General features: G+C 43.0%; 1 protein-coding gene across 1 annotated transcript; it reads left to right on the top strand.

The window, feature by feature from the left end:
- Window positions 1-4,408: 4,408 nt before the first annotated feature.
- LOC134812555 (uncharacterized) lies at window positions 4,409-16,003 on the top strand. The gene is made up of 5 exons (XM_063820038.1): window positions 4,409-4,893; window positions 7,386-7,536; window positions 9,367-9,422; window positions 12,105-12,243; window positions 12,397-16,003. Exons 1-5 carry the CDS (start codon window positions 4,778-4,780, stop codon window positions 15,598-15,600), a joined length of 3,666 nt encoding a protein of 1,221 aa, XP_063676108.1. The 5' UTR covers window positions 4,409-4,777; the 3' UTR covers window positions 15,601-16,003.
- Window positions 16,004-18,396: the final 2,393 nt, after the last annotated feature.

Here is an 18,396-nt window from a genome sequence, read left to right as displayed (position 1 = left end):
TACATGTTGAACTGGTGTAGAGGGGCGTGGCTGTACACTACACTGGAGTATTGTACTGTCTCATTAATACATGTTGAACTGGTGTAGAGGGGCGTGGCTGTACACTACACTGGAGTATTGTAGTGTCTCATTAGTACATGTTGAACTGGTGTAGAGGGGCGTGGCTGTACACTACACTGGAGTATTGTACTGTCTCATTAGTACATGTTGAACTGGTTATTAGTACGGTGTGTGTTGGACCTTTTTTGCTAGATTTAGAATGACTTTGTGTATTTTGAGGTGTTAAGTGTTAAACTCTACCGGTGTTAAACTTGTTAACTCTACTATACCGGTGTAGTACATCTCTACTAGTAATATTAAACTATTGTAGGTACTAGACTAGGTTACATTCGCAAATGATATCACTAATAGTAGGATATTATGCAGTGCATAATGCGAATATAGATTAGCATAATATTGAACTGTACAGCTGTGTACAAATGTATAATGTAGGGGGTAAATAATATTACATCAGCTGAAAACATTAGCTCTATTATTATCACTAACTGGTATGTTTATACCTACAGCATTACAGTACCAGCATTACAGTACCAGCATTACAGTACCAGCATTACAGTACCAGCATTACAGTACCAACATTACAGTACCAGCATTACAGTACCAGCATTACAGTACCAGCATTACAGTACCAGCATTACAGTACCAGCATTACAGTACCAGCATTACAGTACCAGCATTACAGTACCAGCATTACAGTACCAGCATTACAGTACCAGCATTACAGTACCCTGTAGTAACTAGTAGTATAGTACATAGTAGTACTAGTAGTAACTAAGTATAATCATTGTTCATACCTCACGAACGGTTTGGGAATGTCATTTTTTATTTACCTCTAAGATAAATGGAGGTAAGACAAGTTAACAACTCTGCCAACTAAACAACACAGCAAGACAAGAGGATTGTTATTTTGACAAACCTGTATAAACCTATAAATTGACACTTATACCCACATTAGGGGTACCCCCCCCCCCCCACATTCTCTCACACCCCCCTTATAATCTCACCCATACAGCGCCCATATTATTATGACAGCTGTACATTTGATTACCATGATACTTATATTAGGTTGTTATGGTTACCTTTATCTCTCAACTTCTCTAGACCTCCTGTGTACAAGACGACTAGCTAATATTTATTATATACTTTACTGTGAACGAACGAGAGTTAACATTTCCCTAAGATCTCGTCATTTCAAATCAATTAATCAATCTAATTGTAAAATATTGAAAGTAAGTAGGTAAAATATTGAATTAATTAGTTTTTTTCCGTTCATCATTTTTTCAAAAATGTTAAATGGAAGGTTAAGATTTTGCAGAAAAAGAGGGATTTTGGAGAAATATAGTTCGGTTTAGATATGTCGTCAGTCCTTCCTTACTTTCGTCCGTTACCATGACAACAAGAAATACGCACGCAGCGGGCAAGGGTTGCTTGCGAGGATAGTTAATAGTTAATAGTACTATGTTTCCTAGGGTATCCTAGGAAGTTTCTTGAACTTTTAACAGGTACCCCTCCTCATTTAACCCTCAATTAAGTTTCCTATCATTCGGCTGAGTCGACCGAGGAGATCGTATAGATCCAATGGATCCTTAGCTACTCCCTAGACTAGGTGACACTGGGATTTGAACCCTGAACCTTCTGCGCAGAAGGCGGATGCTCTAACGTCTCGTCCGTCTATGTCCGCTTGTCTCATAGAATCCAAAAAGGACAGGACATAGGCGGACATAGGCGGACATAGGCGGACATAGACAGACATAGGCGGACATAGGCGGACATAGACGGACATAGGCGGACATTAATGGACACCTAAATTGCTAAATAAAATGTTCAATTTTTGCTGTTATAGGGGGATCATGTTTTTTGTCCGTTCGGTACCCTATATTTTCAAAACGGACAAAAAATAGATCGGACAAAAACGGACAAAAATGGACAAAAATGGAAATAACATTTAGATGCTTCCTCCTCCTACTCTTCCTCCTCAGCTCCTCCCCCTGGGTCTTCCTGATCTTCCTCAGTCCTCTTCCTCCTCCCCTCCTCAGTCCTCCTACTCCTCCTCGTCCTCCTCAGTCCTCCTCCTCCTCCTCCTCCTCCTCCTCTACCCTCTCAGTCATCCTCCTCAGCCATCCTCCTCAGTCCTCCTCAGTCCTCCTGGGTCCTCCTCCTGGGTCCTCCTCCTCCTGGGTCCTCCTCCTCCTCTTCATCCTCCTCCTCTTCCTCCTCGGTCCTCAGTCCTCCTCCTCCTCCTGGGGGGGGGGGGGGGGGGGGGTGATGCAACGTCAATTAATGTCAGTATTCCATAAAAACCCCAAACTGACATTGACATTAATTGACATTAATTGACATTAATTGACATTAATTGACATTAATTTGTCTTGAAATTTGAGATTATCATTATTCGATAAATATTCAAGATATTCACGTCTAGGTAAGTTAGACCGGTTCAAAAAAACAAAATGTCCTTGAATAATTATGAGTATGTTCTTATCTGTTGATCCTTAGGTTCAAAGACCACCAAAAAAATGTCAGCTTCCAACTCTTCCATCTTCGGTCCCTACCGGCCACGCCCATATTTTATTGGTTTCTTATACAGGTAAAATATCTAGAATCGGCTTTTTTTGTATGAAGGAGTAATGTTAGCTGTTTAAGATTCGTTATTCAAATATAAATGTCATGAAGGCATTTCGTTTAATGTAGGTTTTAAGTTCTGATAATGTCGAGAACCACGCCCTTGGATGGCCACGCCCATTTAAGAAAATTAAATTTCGGAAAACCGTATTATTTTAGTTTTATCGTAATGATCTGAATTTTTTTCACATTTCCCATTTCCATATGTGATAGTAGTGAATAAATTGATGATATAAACGTTCTAAAGTGCTAAAAATATGGTAGAACTACATAATCTCTGGTCGAAAAATATCGTGTCAATTAATGTCAGTATTCCAAAATTTTGCAAAATTGACATTAATTGACATTAATTGACATTAATTGACATTAATTGACGTTGCATCACCCCCCTCCTGGGTCCTCCTCCTCATCCTTCTCATCAGTCCTCCTCCTCCCCAGTCCTCTCCCAGTCCCCCTCCTTCTCCTCCTCCTCAGTTCTCCTCAGTCCTCCTTCTTATTTCTCCTAAGTCCTCCTCCTGAGTCCTCCTCCTGAGTCCTCCTCCTCTTCCTTCTGAGTCCTCCTCCTGAGTCCTCCTCCTCCTCCCTCTCAGTCATCCTCCTCAGCCATCCTCCCCAGCCATCCTCCTCAGCCATCCTCCTCAGTACTCCTCAGTCCTCCTCCTTCTCAGTCATCGTCAGTCCTCCTCCTCAGTCCTCCTCAGTCCTCCTCCTCCTTCTGGGTCCTCCTCCTCCTGGGTCTTCCTGATCCTCCCCAGTCCTCTTCCTCCTCCCCTCCTCAGTCCTCCTCCTACTCTTCCTCCTCGTCCTCAGTCCTCCTCAACAGTTCTCCTCCTCCCCAGTCCTCCTCCTGATCCTCCTCCTGGGGCCTTTTCCTGGGTCCTCCTCCTGGGTCCTCCTCCTCCTGGGTCCTCCTCCTCCTGGGTCCTCCTTCTCCTCCTCCTCAGTCCTCTTCCTCCTCTTCCTCCTCCTCCTCCCTCTCAGTCATCCTCCTCAGCCATCCTCCTCAGCCATCCTCCTCAGTCCTCCTCCTTCTCAGTCCTCCTCCTGAGTCCTCCTCCTCCTCAGTCATCCTCCTCAGTTCTCCTCCTCCTCCTCCTAGGTCTTCCTTCTGGGTCCTCCTCCTCCTCCTCCTCCTGGGTCTTCCTGATCCTTCTCCTCCCTCTCAGTCATCCTCCTCAGTCATCCTCCTCAGTCATCCTCCTCAGCCATCCTCCTCAGCCATCCTTCTCAGCCATCCTCCTCAGTACTCTTCAGTACTCTTCAGTCCTCAAAATGTTTGTCCGCTAATGTCCACCAATGTCTGCTAATGTCCACCAATGTCCATCCAAGTCCGCCAATGTCCGTCCGGGTCCGCCAATGTCCGTCCGAGTCCGCCAATGTCCGTCCGTGTCCGCCAATGTCCCAAAAAACACGTCCGTTGTCTCATAGAATCCAAAAAGGACAGGACATAGGCGGACATAGACGGACATGACACCCCCCTCTAACCACTAGGCCACCTAGCCGCTGTGATGTATAACCTGTACTCTGTAGTCAGTGTATGCGCGGTGCGTATGTATTTTAATAATATATTCGAATTTTCAAATTTTGACGACGGAATCCTCGAACCAGTAAGTACAGTATGCCATCTGCAAAGCAACAGCTCTCAAATATAAAACACGGCGGAGCTATTAAGGCCAACGTATGGGTACTGACTTTTGGCCCACCCTGTATATTATGCGATAATAAAGCCCAATTTGTACGTGACACGTATAGTGTATAGTGTAATGATGTGTATAAGAATTGAGTATAGTTCACTTTTTGCTTCAAATTTCATATATTTAACAGAAAAAGTTAAGTTCCACGGCAATTTTTAAGGCAATTAAATTGAATCACAAGTGTTTTCCGTATCTTAACAGTTAAAACCATAATATTATGAAGTGAACTATGATGAGAGGAAATCCGGCGTCCGCGACAACAAAAAACGGGCGCAATTCTTGTTAATTAATCAATACATTTCCTTATGTACTTATTTATTAAAGGTTTGATTTGTGACTAATAATAGTGCCCCCCCCCCCTAATAGTACACTTACCCACCCAGTCATGGATAGTGGACTAAATGGAAACAGATGAATATAGCTGCAGCGGGAGCGGGGATGGCGCCTGTAAACGTATCGCTGGTACTAAGCTTTCTAAGAAGTCTTACAAGGAGACTTGCAAGTTCACCATCAACAGGTTAGGGTTGTAAATATAATACTATTTACCCTCTAGTGACCATTTAGTTACCAGTTACCACTGCACCTAGTTACAACTGCACCTAGTTACCACTGCACCTAGTTACCACTGCACCTAGTTACCATCTAGTTACCACTGTACCTAGTTACCACTGTACCTAGTTACCACTGCACCTAGTTACCACTGCACCTAGTTACCACTGCACCTAGTTACCATCTAGTTACCACTGCACCTAGTTACCACTGCACCTAGTTACCATCTAGTTACCACTGTACCTAGTTACAACTGCACCTAGTTACCACCTAGTTGGCATAGTACTAGTTGTAAACAATATCTGCAACTATTCATTAATAATAATCGCACAGTATGCTAAGTAAGACCCCAGCTCCTCATGTGAACTATTGTCCCCCAGTCTGCTAAGTAAGCCAGATAGGCCCCACAAGACCCCAGCTCCTCATGTGAACTATTGTCCCCCAGTCTGCTAAGTAAGCCAGATAGGCCCCACAAGACCCCAGCTCCTCATGTGAACTATTGTCCCCCAGTCTGCTAAGTAAGCCAGATAGGCCCCACAAGACCCCAGCTCCTCATGTGAACTATTGTCCCCCAGTCTGCTAAGTAAGCCAGATAGGCCCCACAAGACCCCAGCTCCTCATGTGAACTATTGTCCCCCAGTCTGCTAAGTAAGACAGATAGGCCCCACAAGACCCCAGCTCCTCATGTGAACTATTGTCCCCCAGTCTGCTAAGTAAGCCAGATAGGCCCCACAAGACCCCAGCTCCTCATGTGAACTATTGTCCCCCAGTCTGCTAAGTAAGCCAGATAGGCCCCACAAGACCCCAGCTCCTCATGTGAACTATTGTCCCCCAGTCTGCTAAGTAAGACAGGTAGGCCCCACAAGACCCCAGCTCCTCATGTGAACTATTGTCCCCCAGTCTGCTAAGTAAGCCAGATAGGCCCCACAAGGCCCCAGCTCCTCATGTGAACTATTGTCCCCCAGTCTGCTAAGTAAGCCAGATAGGCCCCACAAGACCCCAGCTCCTCATGTGAACTATTGTCCCCCAGTCTGCTAAGTAAGCCAGATAGGCCCCACAAGACCCCAGCTCCTCATGTGAACTATTGTCCCCCAGTCTGCTAAGTAAGACAGATAGGCCCCACAAGACCCCAGCTCCTCATGTGAACTATTGTCCCCCAGTCTGCTAAGTAAGCCAGATAGGCCCCACAAGACCCCAGCTCCTCATGTGAACTATTGTCCCCCAGTCTGCTAAGTAAGCCAGATAGGCCCCACAAGACCCCAGCTCCTCATGTGAACTATTGTCCCCCAGTCTGCTAAGTAAGACAGATAGGCCCCACAAGACCCCAGCTCCTCATGTGAACTATTGTCCCCCAGTCTGCTAAGTAAGCCAGATAGGCCCCACAAGACCCCAGCTCCTCATGTGAACTATTGTCCCCCAGTCTGCTAAGTAAGCCAGATAGGCCCCACAAGACCCCAGCTCCTCATGTGAACTATTGTCCCCCAGTCTGCTAAGTAAGCCAGATAGGCCCCACAAGACCCCAGCTCCTCATGTGAACTATTGTCCCCCAGTCTGCTAAGTAAGCCAGATAGGCCCCACAAGACCCCAGCTCCTCATGTGAACTATTGTCCCCCAGTCTGCTAAGTAAGACAGATAGGCCCCACAAGACCCCAGCTCCTCATGTGAACTATTGTCCCCCAGTCTGCTAAGTAAGCCAGATAGGCCCCACAAGGCCCCAGCTCCTCATGTGAACTATTGTCCCCCAGTCTGCTAAGTAAGCCAGATAGGCCCCACAAGACCCCAGCTCCTCATGTGAACTATTGTCCCCCAGTCTGCTAAGTAAGCCAGATAGGCCCCACAAGACCCCAGCTCCTCATGTGAACTATTGTCCCCCAGTCTGCTAAGTAAGCCAGATAGGCCCCACAAGACCCCAGCTCCTCATGTGAACTATTGTCCCCCAGTCTGCTAAGTAAGCCAGATAGGCCCCACAAGACCCCAGCTCCTCATGTGAACTATTGTCCCCCAGTCTGCTAAGTAAGCCAGATAGGCCCCACAAGACCCCAGCTCCTCATGTGAACTATTGTCTCCCAGTCTGCTAAGTGAGCCAGATAGGCCCCACAAGACCCCAGCTCCTCATGTGAACTATTGTCCCCCAGTCTGCTAAGTGAGCCAGATAGGCCCCACAAGACCCCAGCTCCTCATGTGAACTATTGTCCCCCAGTCTGCTAAGTAAGACAGATAGGCCCCACAAGACCCCAGCTCCTCATGTGAACTATTGTCCCCCAGTCTGCTAAATAAGCCAGATAGGCCCCACAAGACCCCAGCTCCTCATGTGAACTATTGTCCCCCAGTCTGCTAAGTAAGCCAGATAGGCCCCACAAGACCCCAGCTCCTCATGTGAACTATTGTCCCCCAGTCTGCTAAGTAAGCCAGATAGGCCCCACAAGACCCCAGCTCCTCATGTGAACTATTGTCCCCCAGTCTGCTAAGTAAGCCAGATAGGCCCCACAAGACCCCAGCTCCTCATGTTAACTGCAAGATAACGAACAAGAAAGCTCACACCGTCTTCAGCTTCAACGACTCACCGGAGAAACTGATCAAGATAAAGAGCCCGCATATGCTTACTGCTGAGGTAAAACACAAGACATTTTTAAATGTCAACACTTTCTGTGCGGTTATAGTATTATAATATATAGTATTATAATATATAGTATTATAATATATAGTATTATAATATATAGTATTATATCTAGTATTATATCTAGTATTATATATTGTATTATATATTGTATTATATATTGTATTATATATTGTATTATATATTGTATTATATTATATTGTATTATATTATATTGTATTATATTATATTGTATTATATTATATTGTATTATATAAAGTACTAGTGTAACCTGGCCATAGTATGGCCGGGTCTTCACTATCGCAGTTGAATTGCAATAAACAGTATAAATAAATTAGGTACTACTGCCAAATTACCTAATTATAAACAAAAGCTGTGATGGGGAGAGAGTCAGAGAGGGGGTGAGAGAGAGAGTGTGAGAAAAAGTGGGTACAAAACCATTATTTAAACCACTTACCGCCGGCCGATTTAGAAAAGCTTTGCTTATATCGGCTTCGAGTTTTGTGTAAACTATACCGAAAAACCCTGTCCCATAACTTTGACCGTTTTCTTAATTAAGCCGCTCGGAAATTACACACAGACTGACAGACAGACAAACATTTTGGGATTATCCTAGTATAGATTACTGGTTAAGGGGCAGGGGGTTTTTTTGACATCTCTCTCGAAATTGATTTTATGAGTGTTGCTAATAGAGCGGAGTTATATCTATCTGCTGCTTTTAGTCCTATGGAAAAATATTGTCAAATGTCAGCGCTTGAATGTGTAATTGTATTGTGCGAGCGATTTTCAATTGCGCACACCGAAAATCAAGTATAAATTCCTATCTTCTTCGACAGTTTTTGAACGATCACCCTGAAACTTTCAGGATAGGATTTTGAGATAGGCCTTTAAAAATTTGTTATTCGATTTTGAAAATCAATTTTTTATAACGCTTGTAAAGTTATAACTCCTTCTTGTTACCACCGGCCCTCTTTGGAGGTTCAGATTTATTTCAGATTTAAATCAATCCTGTTATTAACTCATTTGGATTTCTGTACTCTGTTCCTGTAACACTTACTGTATACGCATTTCTGTAACACTATACGTAAACAATTACTGTAACACTTCTGTAACACTTTCTGTAAATTAACTGTCAAACTTACTAACACATACTGCTAAAAACACTTTAACACTACGTATAACTTACTGGTTAACAGGGTTTTTTACATCTTCTGAAATTGATTTTATGATGTACTATAAGCGGAGTTTATCTAGTTGCTGCTTTTATCTATGGAAAATATGTTCCTACTCGAAGTTATCGCAGGTCAAAGCAGCGCTCATGTGTAACTGTACTGCGCAAGCGACTTTAATTGCGCTAACCGAAATACAGTCAAATTTCTTACCTTTCTGACAGTTTTGAACAATCACCCTGAAACATTCTAGGATATGCTCTAAGCATCATTTAAAAGTCAGGTCCGCAGAATTTTAGATGAACAAATTATTCATTTTGAAAATCTTGGACTGTTTTTGAACATTTTTTGTAACCTTGTAAGTTGTAACCTTCTGTTACCCCCGCCCCCTTTGGAGGTTCAGATTTATTTCAGATTTAAATCAATCCTGTTATTAACTCATTTGGATTTCTGTACTCTGTTCCTGTAACACTTACTGTAACACTTACTGTAACACTTACTGTAAAACTTATTGATACATATTATTTTGTATGCAAGTACTCTGAATAATCTTGAAATTGAATACGATTTCTATTGTAAGTATTATGTCTCGTAAGCCCCCCCCCCCCCCCCCCCCCCCCCTTATTAAGATAGTAACTAAATAGCGCACCCTCAGGTTAAGAAGCTCTACTCACCCCCCAATATTGAAGGATATCGCTTTATTGGCTCTGGGTACGTAACTTTAACTCTCTTAATCAATGTTAATATTCTTAGGTTTAGAGAAGGGTAAGTACTACTACTGCTCTTTACTCAGGTCTAGAGAAGGGTAAGTACTACTACTGTTCTTTACCCAGGTCTAGAGAAGGGTAAGTACTACTACTGCTCTTTACCCAGGTCTAGAGAAGGGTAAGTACTACTACTGCTCTTTACCCAGGTCTAGAGAAGGGTAAGTACTACTACTGCTCTTTACCCAGGTCTAGAGAAGGGTAAGTACTACTACTGCTCTTTACTCAGGTCTAGAGAAGGGTAAGTACTACTACTGCTCTTTACTCAGGTCTAGAGAAGGGTAAGTACTACTACTGCTCTTTACTCAGGTCTAGAGAAGGGTAAGTACTACTACTGCTCTTTACCCAGGTCTAGAGAAGGGTAAGTACTACTACTGCTCTTTACCCAGGTCTAGAGAAGGGTAAGTACTACTACTGCTCTTTACTCAGGTCTAGAGAAGGGTAAGTACTACTACTGCTCTTTACCCAGGTCTAGAGAAGGGTAAGTACTACTACTGCTCTTTACTCAGGTCTAGAGAAGGGTAAGTACTACTACTGCTCTTTACCCAGGTCTAGAGAAGGGTAAGTACTACTACTGCTCTTTACTCAGGTCTAGAGAAGGGTAAGTACTACTACTGCTCTTTACTCAGGTCTAGAGAAGGGTAAGTACTACTACTGCTCTTTACTCAGGTCTAGAGAAGGGTAAGTACTACTACTGCTCTTTACCCAGGTCTAGAGAAGGGTAAGTACTACTACTGCTCTTTACCCAGGTCTAGAGAAGGGTAAGTACTACTACTGCTCTTTACTCAGGTCTAGAGAAGGGTAAGTACTACTACTGCTCTTTACCCAGGTCTAGAGAAGGGTAAGTACTACTACTGCTCTTTACCCAGGTCTAGAGAAGGGTAAGTACTACTACTGCTCTTTACCCAGGTCTAGAGAAGGGTAAGTACTACTACTGCTCTTTACTCAGGTCTAGAGAAGGGTAAGTACTACTACTGCTCTTTACTCAGGTCTAGAGAAGGGTAAGTACTATTACTCCTCTTTACTCAGGTCTAGAGAAGGGTAAGTACTACTACTGCTCTTTACTCAGGTCTAGAGAAGGGTAAGTACTATTACTCCTCTTTACTCAGGTCTAGAGAAGGGTAAGTACTACTACTGCTTTTTACTCAGGTCTAGAGAAGGGTAAGTACTACTACTGCTCTTTACCCAGGTCTAGAGAAGGGTAAGTACTACTACTGCTCTTTACCCAGGTCTAGAGAAGGGTAAGTACTACTACTGCTCTTTACCCAGGTCTAGAGAAGGGTAAGTACTACTACTGCTCTTTACTCAGGTCTAGAGAAGGGTAAGTACTACTACTGCTCTTTACTCAGGTCTAGAGAAGGGTAAGTACTACTACTGCTCTTTACCCAGGTCTAGAGAAGGGTAAGTACTACTACTGCTCTTTACTCAGGTCTAGAGAAGGGTAAGTACTACTACTGCTCTTTACTCAGGTCTAGAGAAGGGTAAGTACTACTACTGCTCTTTACCCAGGTCTAGAGAAGGGTAAGTACTACTACTGCTCTTTACCCAGGTCTAGAGAAGGGTAAGTACTACTACTGCTTTTTACTCAGGTCTAGAGAAGGGTAAGTACTACTACTGCTCTTTACTCAGGTCTAGAGAAGGGTAAGTACTATTACTCCTCTTTACTCAGGTCTAGAGAAGGGTAAGTACTACTACTGCTCTTTACTCAGGTCTAGAGAAGGGTAAGTACTACTACTGCTCTTTACCCAGGTCTAGAGAAGGGTAAGTACTACTACTGCTTTTTACTCAGGTCTAGAGAAGGGTAAGTACTACTACTGCTCTTTACTCAGGTCTAGAGAAGGGTAAGTACTATTACTCCTCTTTACTCAGGTCTAGAGAAGGGTAAGTACTACTACTGCTCTTTACTCAGGTCTAGAGAAGGGTAAGTACTACTACTGCTCTTTACCCAGGTCTAGAGAAGGGTAAGTACTACTACTGCTTTTTACTCAGGTCTAGAGAAGGGTAAGTACTACTACTGCTCTTTACCCAGGTCTAGAGAAGGGTAAGTACTACTACTGCTCTTTACCCAGGTCTAGAGAAGGGTAAGTACTACTACTGCTCTTTACCCAGGTCTAGAGAAGGGTAAGTACTACTACTGCTCTTTACTCAGGTCTAGAGAAGGGTAAGTACTACTACTGCTCTTTACTCAGGTCTAGAGAAGGGTAAGTACTACTACTGCTCTTTACCCAGGTCTAGAGAAGGGTAAGTACTACTACTGCTCTTTACTCAGGTCTAGAGAAGGGTAAGTACTACTACTGCTCTTTACTCAGGTCTAGAGAAGGGTAAGTACTACTACTGCTCTTTACCCAGGTCTAGAGAAGGGTAAGTACTACTACTGCTCTTTACCCAGGTCTAGAGAAGGGTAAGTACTACTACTGCTTTTTACTCAGGTCTAGAGAAGGGTAAGTACTACTACTGCTCTTTACTCAGGTCTAGAGAAGGGTAAGTACTACTACTGCTCTTTACCCAGGTCTAGAGAAGGGTAAGTACTACTACTGCTCTTTACTCAGGTCTAGAGAAGGGTAAGTACTACTACTGCTCTTTACCCAGGTTCAGAGAAGGGTAAGTACTACTACTGCTCTTTACCCAGGTCTAGAGAAGGGTTGAACCTAGCAAAAGAAGGGAAGTACAAGCCATGTGCTGGAGGAGTTTACAGTGCTAGACCCACTACCACAACTGTGTCTGCTACATTCCGACCAACTACTGCTCAGCTCCTTTATCAGCGTCAGGTTTAGTTGGAATTATTTAGTGTTTTGAAGCTAGTTGATACTGTTAGCTTAGTAACTACAGTAGTAGTAGTAATAGTACCATGCCCTAGTAGTAATAAACTGATATTCAGATCCCCCCCCCCTGATCGTAGTGATAACATGTCCTTTTTTCAGTTGAGTAAACAAGAGCACCGATCAAAGGACCGCAGTGATAACATTAGTGAGACTGGCTTTGATTCAGATAACGACCCCTTCAAGTTTACAGCTAGTAACTGCTCTAACGGACACTCTCCTGAGTTTGACAAGTTTGCTTATCACTCTCCCGAACATTCCTCATGCCACTCCGACACTAAACTTTCCGGAGAGATTAAGTTCTCGCTTAGTGAATCGAGCAGTGGATTTAGTGATAGGTCACGTGATAAACTGGATTCTCGTCATGTTAAAACAGAGCCAATGAAGGTTGAGAAATCTGACTTATGGATTCCTGAAATAAGAGCTGAAATAAGTGACAGCCCTAAACCTACAATTGTATTTTCTCCACCAATTGGTACAATGAGTGACACTCCTGGACTATTAGCTCCTATATCCAGCCCAACTACTAGTAGTAGCCACAGTAACATCAGTACTAATGTTATTACTGACATGCCGTTATCTGTGCCCTGTCCCTCCTCTAATATCCTGGACACTGATGGAGGTATCCCCAACTCACCACCTAAATCATCTGAAGAACAAGTTACCATAGCAACACCCTCTTCCAAATTATACCGTGGAAAACTCTCATTTTTCAAACAAGCCATTTCTCAGGAGATTTCAACCTTGTCTGAGAAAAAAGCATTAGCTCAGTTGACGGCTGAAGCTGTAGAAAATAAGTCGACTTTAGAGTTGACTGAACCGGTAGCTACTGTGGTAATGCCTCAGCTAGTGACTCCTGAATCTCCTTCTTTAGTTTCGGTTACAAATTCTGCCTCCCTGTCCCCTGTCCCTGTTGGTACCAATGCTATCAGATCTTCTGTTGCTGGGATCAGATCTCCTGTTGCTGATATCAAATCTCCTGTCGCTGGGATCAAATCTCCTGTCGCTGGGATCAAATCTCCTGTCGCTGGGATCAAATCTCCTGTCGCTGGTATCAAATCTCCTGTCGCTGGGATCAAATCTCCTGTCGCTGGGATCAAATCTCCAGTTGCTGGGATCAAATCTCCTGTTCACATCTCCAATATCAAATCTCCTGTCGCTGGGATCAAATCTCCAGTTGCTGGGATCAAATCTCCTGTTCACATCTCCAATATCAAATCTCCTGTCGCTGGGATCAAATCTCCTGTCGCTGAAATCAAATCTCCTGTTCACATGACCGGTCCAGTTCTGAAGTCTCCAAAGCTGGATAATATGACTAATAGTGTTACTACTGACAAACCTAACAAAGTTAAAGATATCACCAAGTCTCCAGTTCCCGCTAAAGAAAGGGTACCTCTATCAAAGGACTTGCCTACCAATGTAGTGAGAAATGTCGTGAAAAGGCCTCTACCTGTTCAAGCACCACAGAAAAATACCAACAATCAGAAAACCAAATCCCCTGTTACTAAAAATAGCTACTCTCCTGTCTCTGCTAAAAAGCCCCCTCAAAAAGTGGTCCACAGCATTAACTCTAGCCCCATTCCTTTCGTGATGAATGGCCACAAAGTTAACGTAGTGAAGATTGAGAAGCATCACATGAACCCACACGCCCAGATCAGTCATAAAGATCTCTCTGTGTTTAAGTTTACGAACGATCAGCCGCCCCAACACCCCGGCTATCCTATACCCTTCTCAGATTACATTAAAGTACAATCTCGCAAAAGGAAGATCAGCGGAGAATCCCCCAAATCGGACAAGACAAAGAAAATGGTTAAAACCAGCATACTGTCTCCTCCTCACCAGATCACATTTTCCCCATCTTCTCCCACTCATCCCCCCACTGAGATTGTTAAGGTGGAGAGTTCCGTACAAAACAAAAAAACTGCTCAAAGTCCCAAACTTTCTCATCCAGCCAAGTCCAGGAAAATAAGTGGTCATTCTGTCATGTCCACCACTAAGAAGACTCTTCACAACAAACTTTTGTCTCAACAAGGTCAAATAAAAACAAAAGTTTCGCGGTCTCAATCCTGCCCGGCAGTTAAAGAAGAACCAGCAACAGAAGATAAGGAAACAACTTCCCCCCTACCAGAAGCTACTGAGGAGACACCGGCTGTGAAGACTGAAGCTACTGAGGAGACACCGGATGTGAAGACTGAAGCTACTGAGGATGCCACAGTCTGTTCAGGCTGCCCAGTTAAAACAGTAGGGACCCCCACTCCTGTCATGCCCACACTGGATGATCCTAAGTGTTGTGTCTCAGTAGAGCCGTGTCCAGATGGGGGAGCTACTGTAGTGAGACTGAATATGGACGTGTTCAACACTCTCACTACACATCAGCAGCACCTCATAGTGGACTACTTCTTTGAAGTTACATTCGGAGAAACTAACGGAGTAGCTGATCATGTGATGGGCATTATTAGCAACGGCTCCCAAGACATGCCCAACGTTCTCAAGTACCTAGTGGACAATCAGCCCGGCCTCAAGGTTAAACACCAGGTACTGGGCAAGAAGGACGTGTTGAGCTGCACTATCAGCGAGTATTACGACAAAGTAAAGGACAATCACTCGCAGTGTATTTACCACGAAGGCGGACTACAGCATGTATCCTTAGTAGGAACTAAGAGTGAAGAGAGTGGTGCACTGTTCCCTGAGCTAATACAGCTGATGGAACTCAACCCTTTCTTTGAAGTTACACTACCCTGGGGCTCCTTGTCAAGGTACGATGGTCTGGACCCTACTATCAGCAATGATGGTCCCATATTCTGGGTGAGACCAGGAGAGCAGTTCCTGCAATCAACCTCGGGTTCCAGGAACCACAAGGGATACAGGCTTCTGAAGAACAGGGAGACTCTTGTGCCGGACAGAACCACTCCACATGCTGACCATTCCTGGGAGGACGGTAAAACCATTGCAACCACTGCTGCTGCCGCCTTCCTACAGACTGTTCAGTTTCCTGGTGCCCCGAGGGACGCTCAACAATCTCATTCTCTTAAAGATGTCATAGCGTTTGATGCAGCCAACTTTTACCAGCTTGCAGAGGAGCTGCAACTGGACCTGTACGAGCCGCCCATGACACAGTGTGATATATGGATAGAGGACGCTAAACTCAATCAGCTACGAGAAAGCAACGTTAAATATGCTAAAATACGGCTCAGAGCAAATGACATGTACTTCATACCCAGGAACGTTATTCACCAGTTCAAGACTGTGGCGGCGTGTTTAAGCGTGGCCTGGCACGTGCGGTTAAAAAAGTATTATGATTCCTGATTTATGATAGTGACTTTATTCTCTTTTCCTGGTTTCTAACAAGAAAGTGTGTACAGTAATATTGTCACCACGTTTTTATTGTCAGTTTCCTTCAGAGAATTCCATAGCATAGTCTAGCCGGTGATATTGCAGTAATTTTAACAGTACTAGTAGTGTACCACTAGTAACACTACTACTAGTAGTACAACCATTTTAACAGTCAACCTATTGAGTGTTCCCATTTTTAAAACATTTTTATTTATTCAAGCATTTGTGATAATTCAAAATAATAATTTATTTATAAGTTGTCTGAGTGTGTGAATACAATTTGTCACATGAAAACTAGAGGAGTAGTGTCACTACTAGCAGTAACTAGAGTTATAGTTTGTCACATTACTAGAGTAGTGTCACTAGTAGCAGTAACTAGAGTATTAGTTAGTCACATTACTAGAGTAGTGTCACTACTAGCAGTAACTAGAGTATTAGTTTGTCACATTACTAGAGTAGTGTCACTACTAGCAGTAACTAGAGTATTAGTTTGTCACATTACTAGAGTAGTGTCACTACTAGCAGTAACTAGAGTATTAGTTTGTCACATTACTAGAGTAGTGTCACTACTAGCAGTAACTAGAGTATTAGTTTGTCACATTACTAGAGTAGTGTCACTACTAGCAGTAACTAGAGTATTAGTTTGTCACATTACTAGAGTAGTGTCACTACTAGCAGTAACTAGAGTAATAGTTTGTCACATTACTAGAGTAGTGTCACTACTAGCAGTAACTAGAGTATTAGTTTGTCACATTACTAGAGTAGTGTCACTACTAGCAGTAACTAGAGTAATAGTTTGTCACATTACTAGAGTAGTGTCACTACTAGCAGTAACTAGAGTAATAGTTTGTCACATTACTAGAGTAGTGTCACTACTAGCAGTAACTAGAGTATTAGTTTGTCACATTACTAGAGTAGTGTCACTACTAGCAGTAACTAGAGTATTAGTTTGTCACATTACTAGAGTAGTGTCACTACTAGCAGTAACTAGAGTATTAGTTTGTCACATTACTAGAGTAGTGTCACTACTAGCAGTAACTAGAGTAATAGTTTGTCACATTACTAGAGTAGTGTCACTACTAGCAGTAACTAGAGTATTAGTTTGTCACATTACTAGAGTAGTGTCACTACTAGCAGTAACTAGAGTATTAGTTTGTCACATTACTAGAGTAGTGTCACTACTAGCAGTAACTAGAGTAATAGTTTGTCACATTACTAGAGTAGTGTCACTACTAGCAGTAACTAGAGTATTAGTTTGTCACATTACTAGAGTAGTGTCACTACTAGCAGTAACTAGAGTAATACTAGTTTGTCACATTACTAGAGTAGTGTCACTACTAGCAGTAACTAGAGTATTAGTTTGTCACATTACTAGAGTAGTGTCACTACTAGCAGTAACTAGAGTATTAGTTTGTCACATTACTAGAGTAGTGTCACTACTAGCAGTAACTAGAGTAATAGTTTGTCACATTACTAGAGTAGTGTCACTACTAGCAGTAACTAGAGTTATAGTTTGTCACATTACTAGAGTAGTGTCACTACTAGCAGTAACTAGAGTATTAGTTTGTCACATTACTAGAGTAGTGTCACTACTAGCAGTAACTAGAGTATTAGTTTGTCACATTACTAGAGTAGTGTCACTACTAGCAGTAACTAGAGTATTAGTTTGTCACATTACTAGAGTAGTGTCACTACTAGCAGTAACTAGAGTATTAGTTTGTCACATTACTAGAGTAGTGTCACTACTAGCAGTAACTAGAGTATTAGTTTGTCACATTACTAGAGTAGTGTCACTACTAGCAGTAACTAGAGTATTAGTTTGTCACATTACTAGAGTAGTGTCACTACTAGCAGTAACTAGAGTATTAGTTTGTCACATTACTAGAGTAGTGTCACTACTAGCAGTAACTAGAGTATTAGTTTGTCACATTACTAACCACTACTCCAGTGGTTACTTGTAATGTTCGGTAATTTTATGTGAACAAAGTGTCCAGAAGAGAAATAATAACTCATAGTAGAGTAGTCAACAAAGCAGTGTTAGTATTATTACATACTGTGATGTGTAGTAGTGAGGGGAGTGACACCCCCCCCCCCCCCCCATTTTACATACTGTGATGTGTAGTAGTGTGGGGAGTGACACCCCCCCCCCCATTTTACATACTGTGATGTGTAGTAGTGTGGGGAGTGACACCCCCCCCCCCCCCATTTTACATACTGTGATGTGTAGTAGTGTGGGGAGTGACACCCCCCCCCCCCCATTTTACATACTGTGATGTGTAGTAGTGTGGGGAGTGACACCCCCCCCCCCCATTTTACATACTGTGATGTGTAGTAGTGTGGGGAGTGACACACCCCCCCCCCCCATTTTACATACTGTGATGTGTAGTAGTGAGGGGAGTGACACCCCCCCCCCCCCCATTTTACATACTGTGATGTGTAGTAGTGTGGGGAGTGACACCCCCCCCCCCCCCCCCCCCATTTTACATACTGTGCTGTCAAATGGTTATCACCCATATTATATTCGATAGAATTGTCACATCGATTCATCTGTATTATGTGTTTAGCTCACTGTCTTAATAATTAGAGTTACTTATGTTTTGAAGTTTGAATTGTACAGATCTGCACTTACTACTGTTGTATGAGTATCTTATTAGCCTGCATGGCACAATTATTTAATTACAAATTATATTATCAATTAATTATATCATTAAATTATTTTGTCGTTAGTCCAGTTTAAGAACATCGAATGGATTTCGGCCAGAGTATTTA

This window comes from Bolinopsis microptera, chromosome 3 (genome assembly GCF_026151205.1).
Source record: "Bolinopsis microptera isolate Bmic1 chromosome 3, MBARI_Bmic_1.0, whole genome shotgun sequence".
NCBI lineage: Eukaryota > Metazoa > Ctenophora > Tentaculata > Lobata > Bolinopsidae > Bolinopsis > Bolinopsis microptera.
This window is presented reverse-complemented; position numbering and strand designations above follow the sequence as displayed.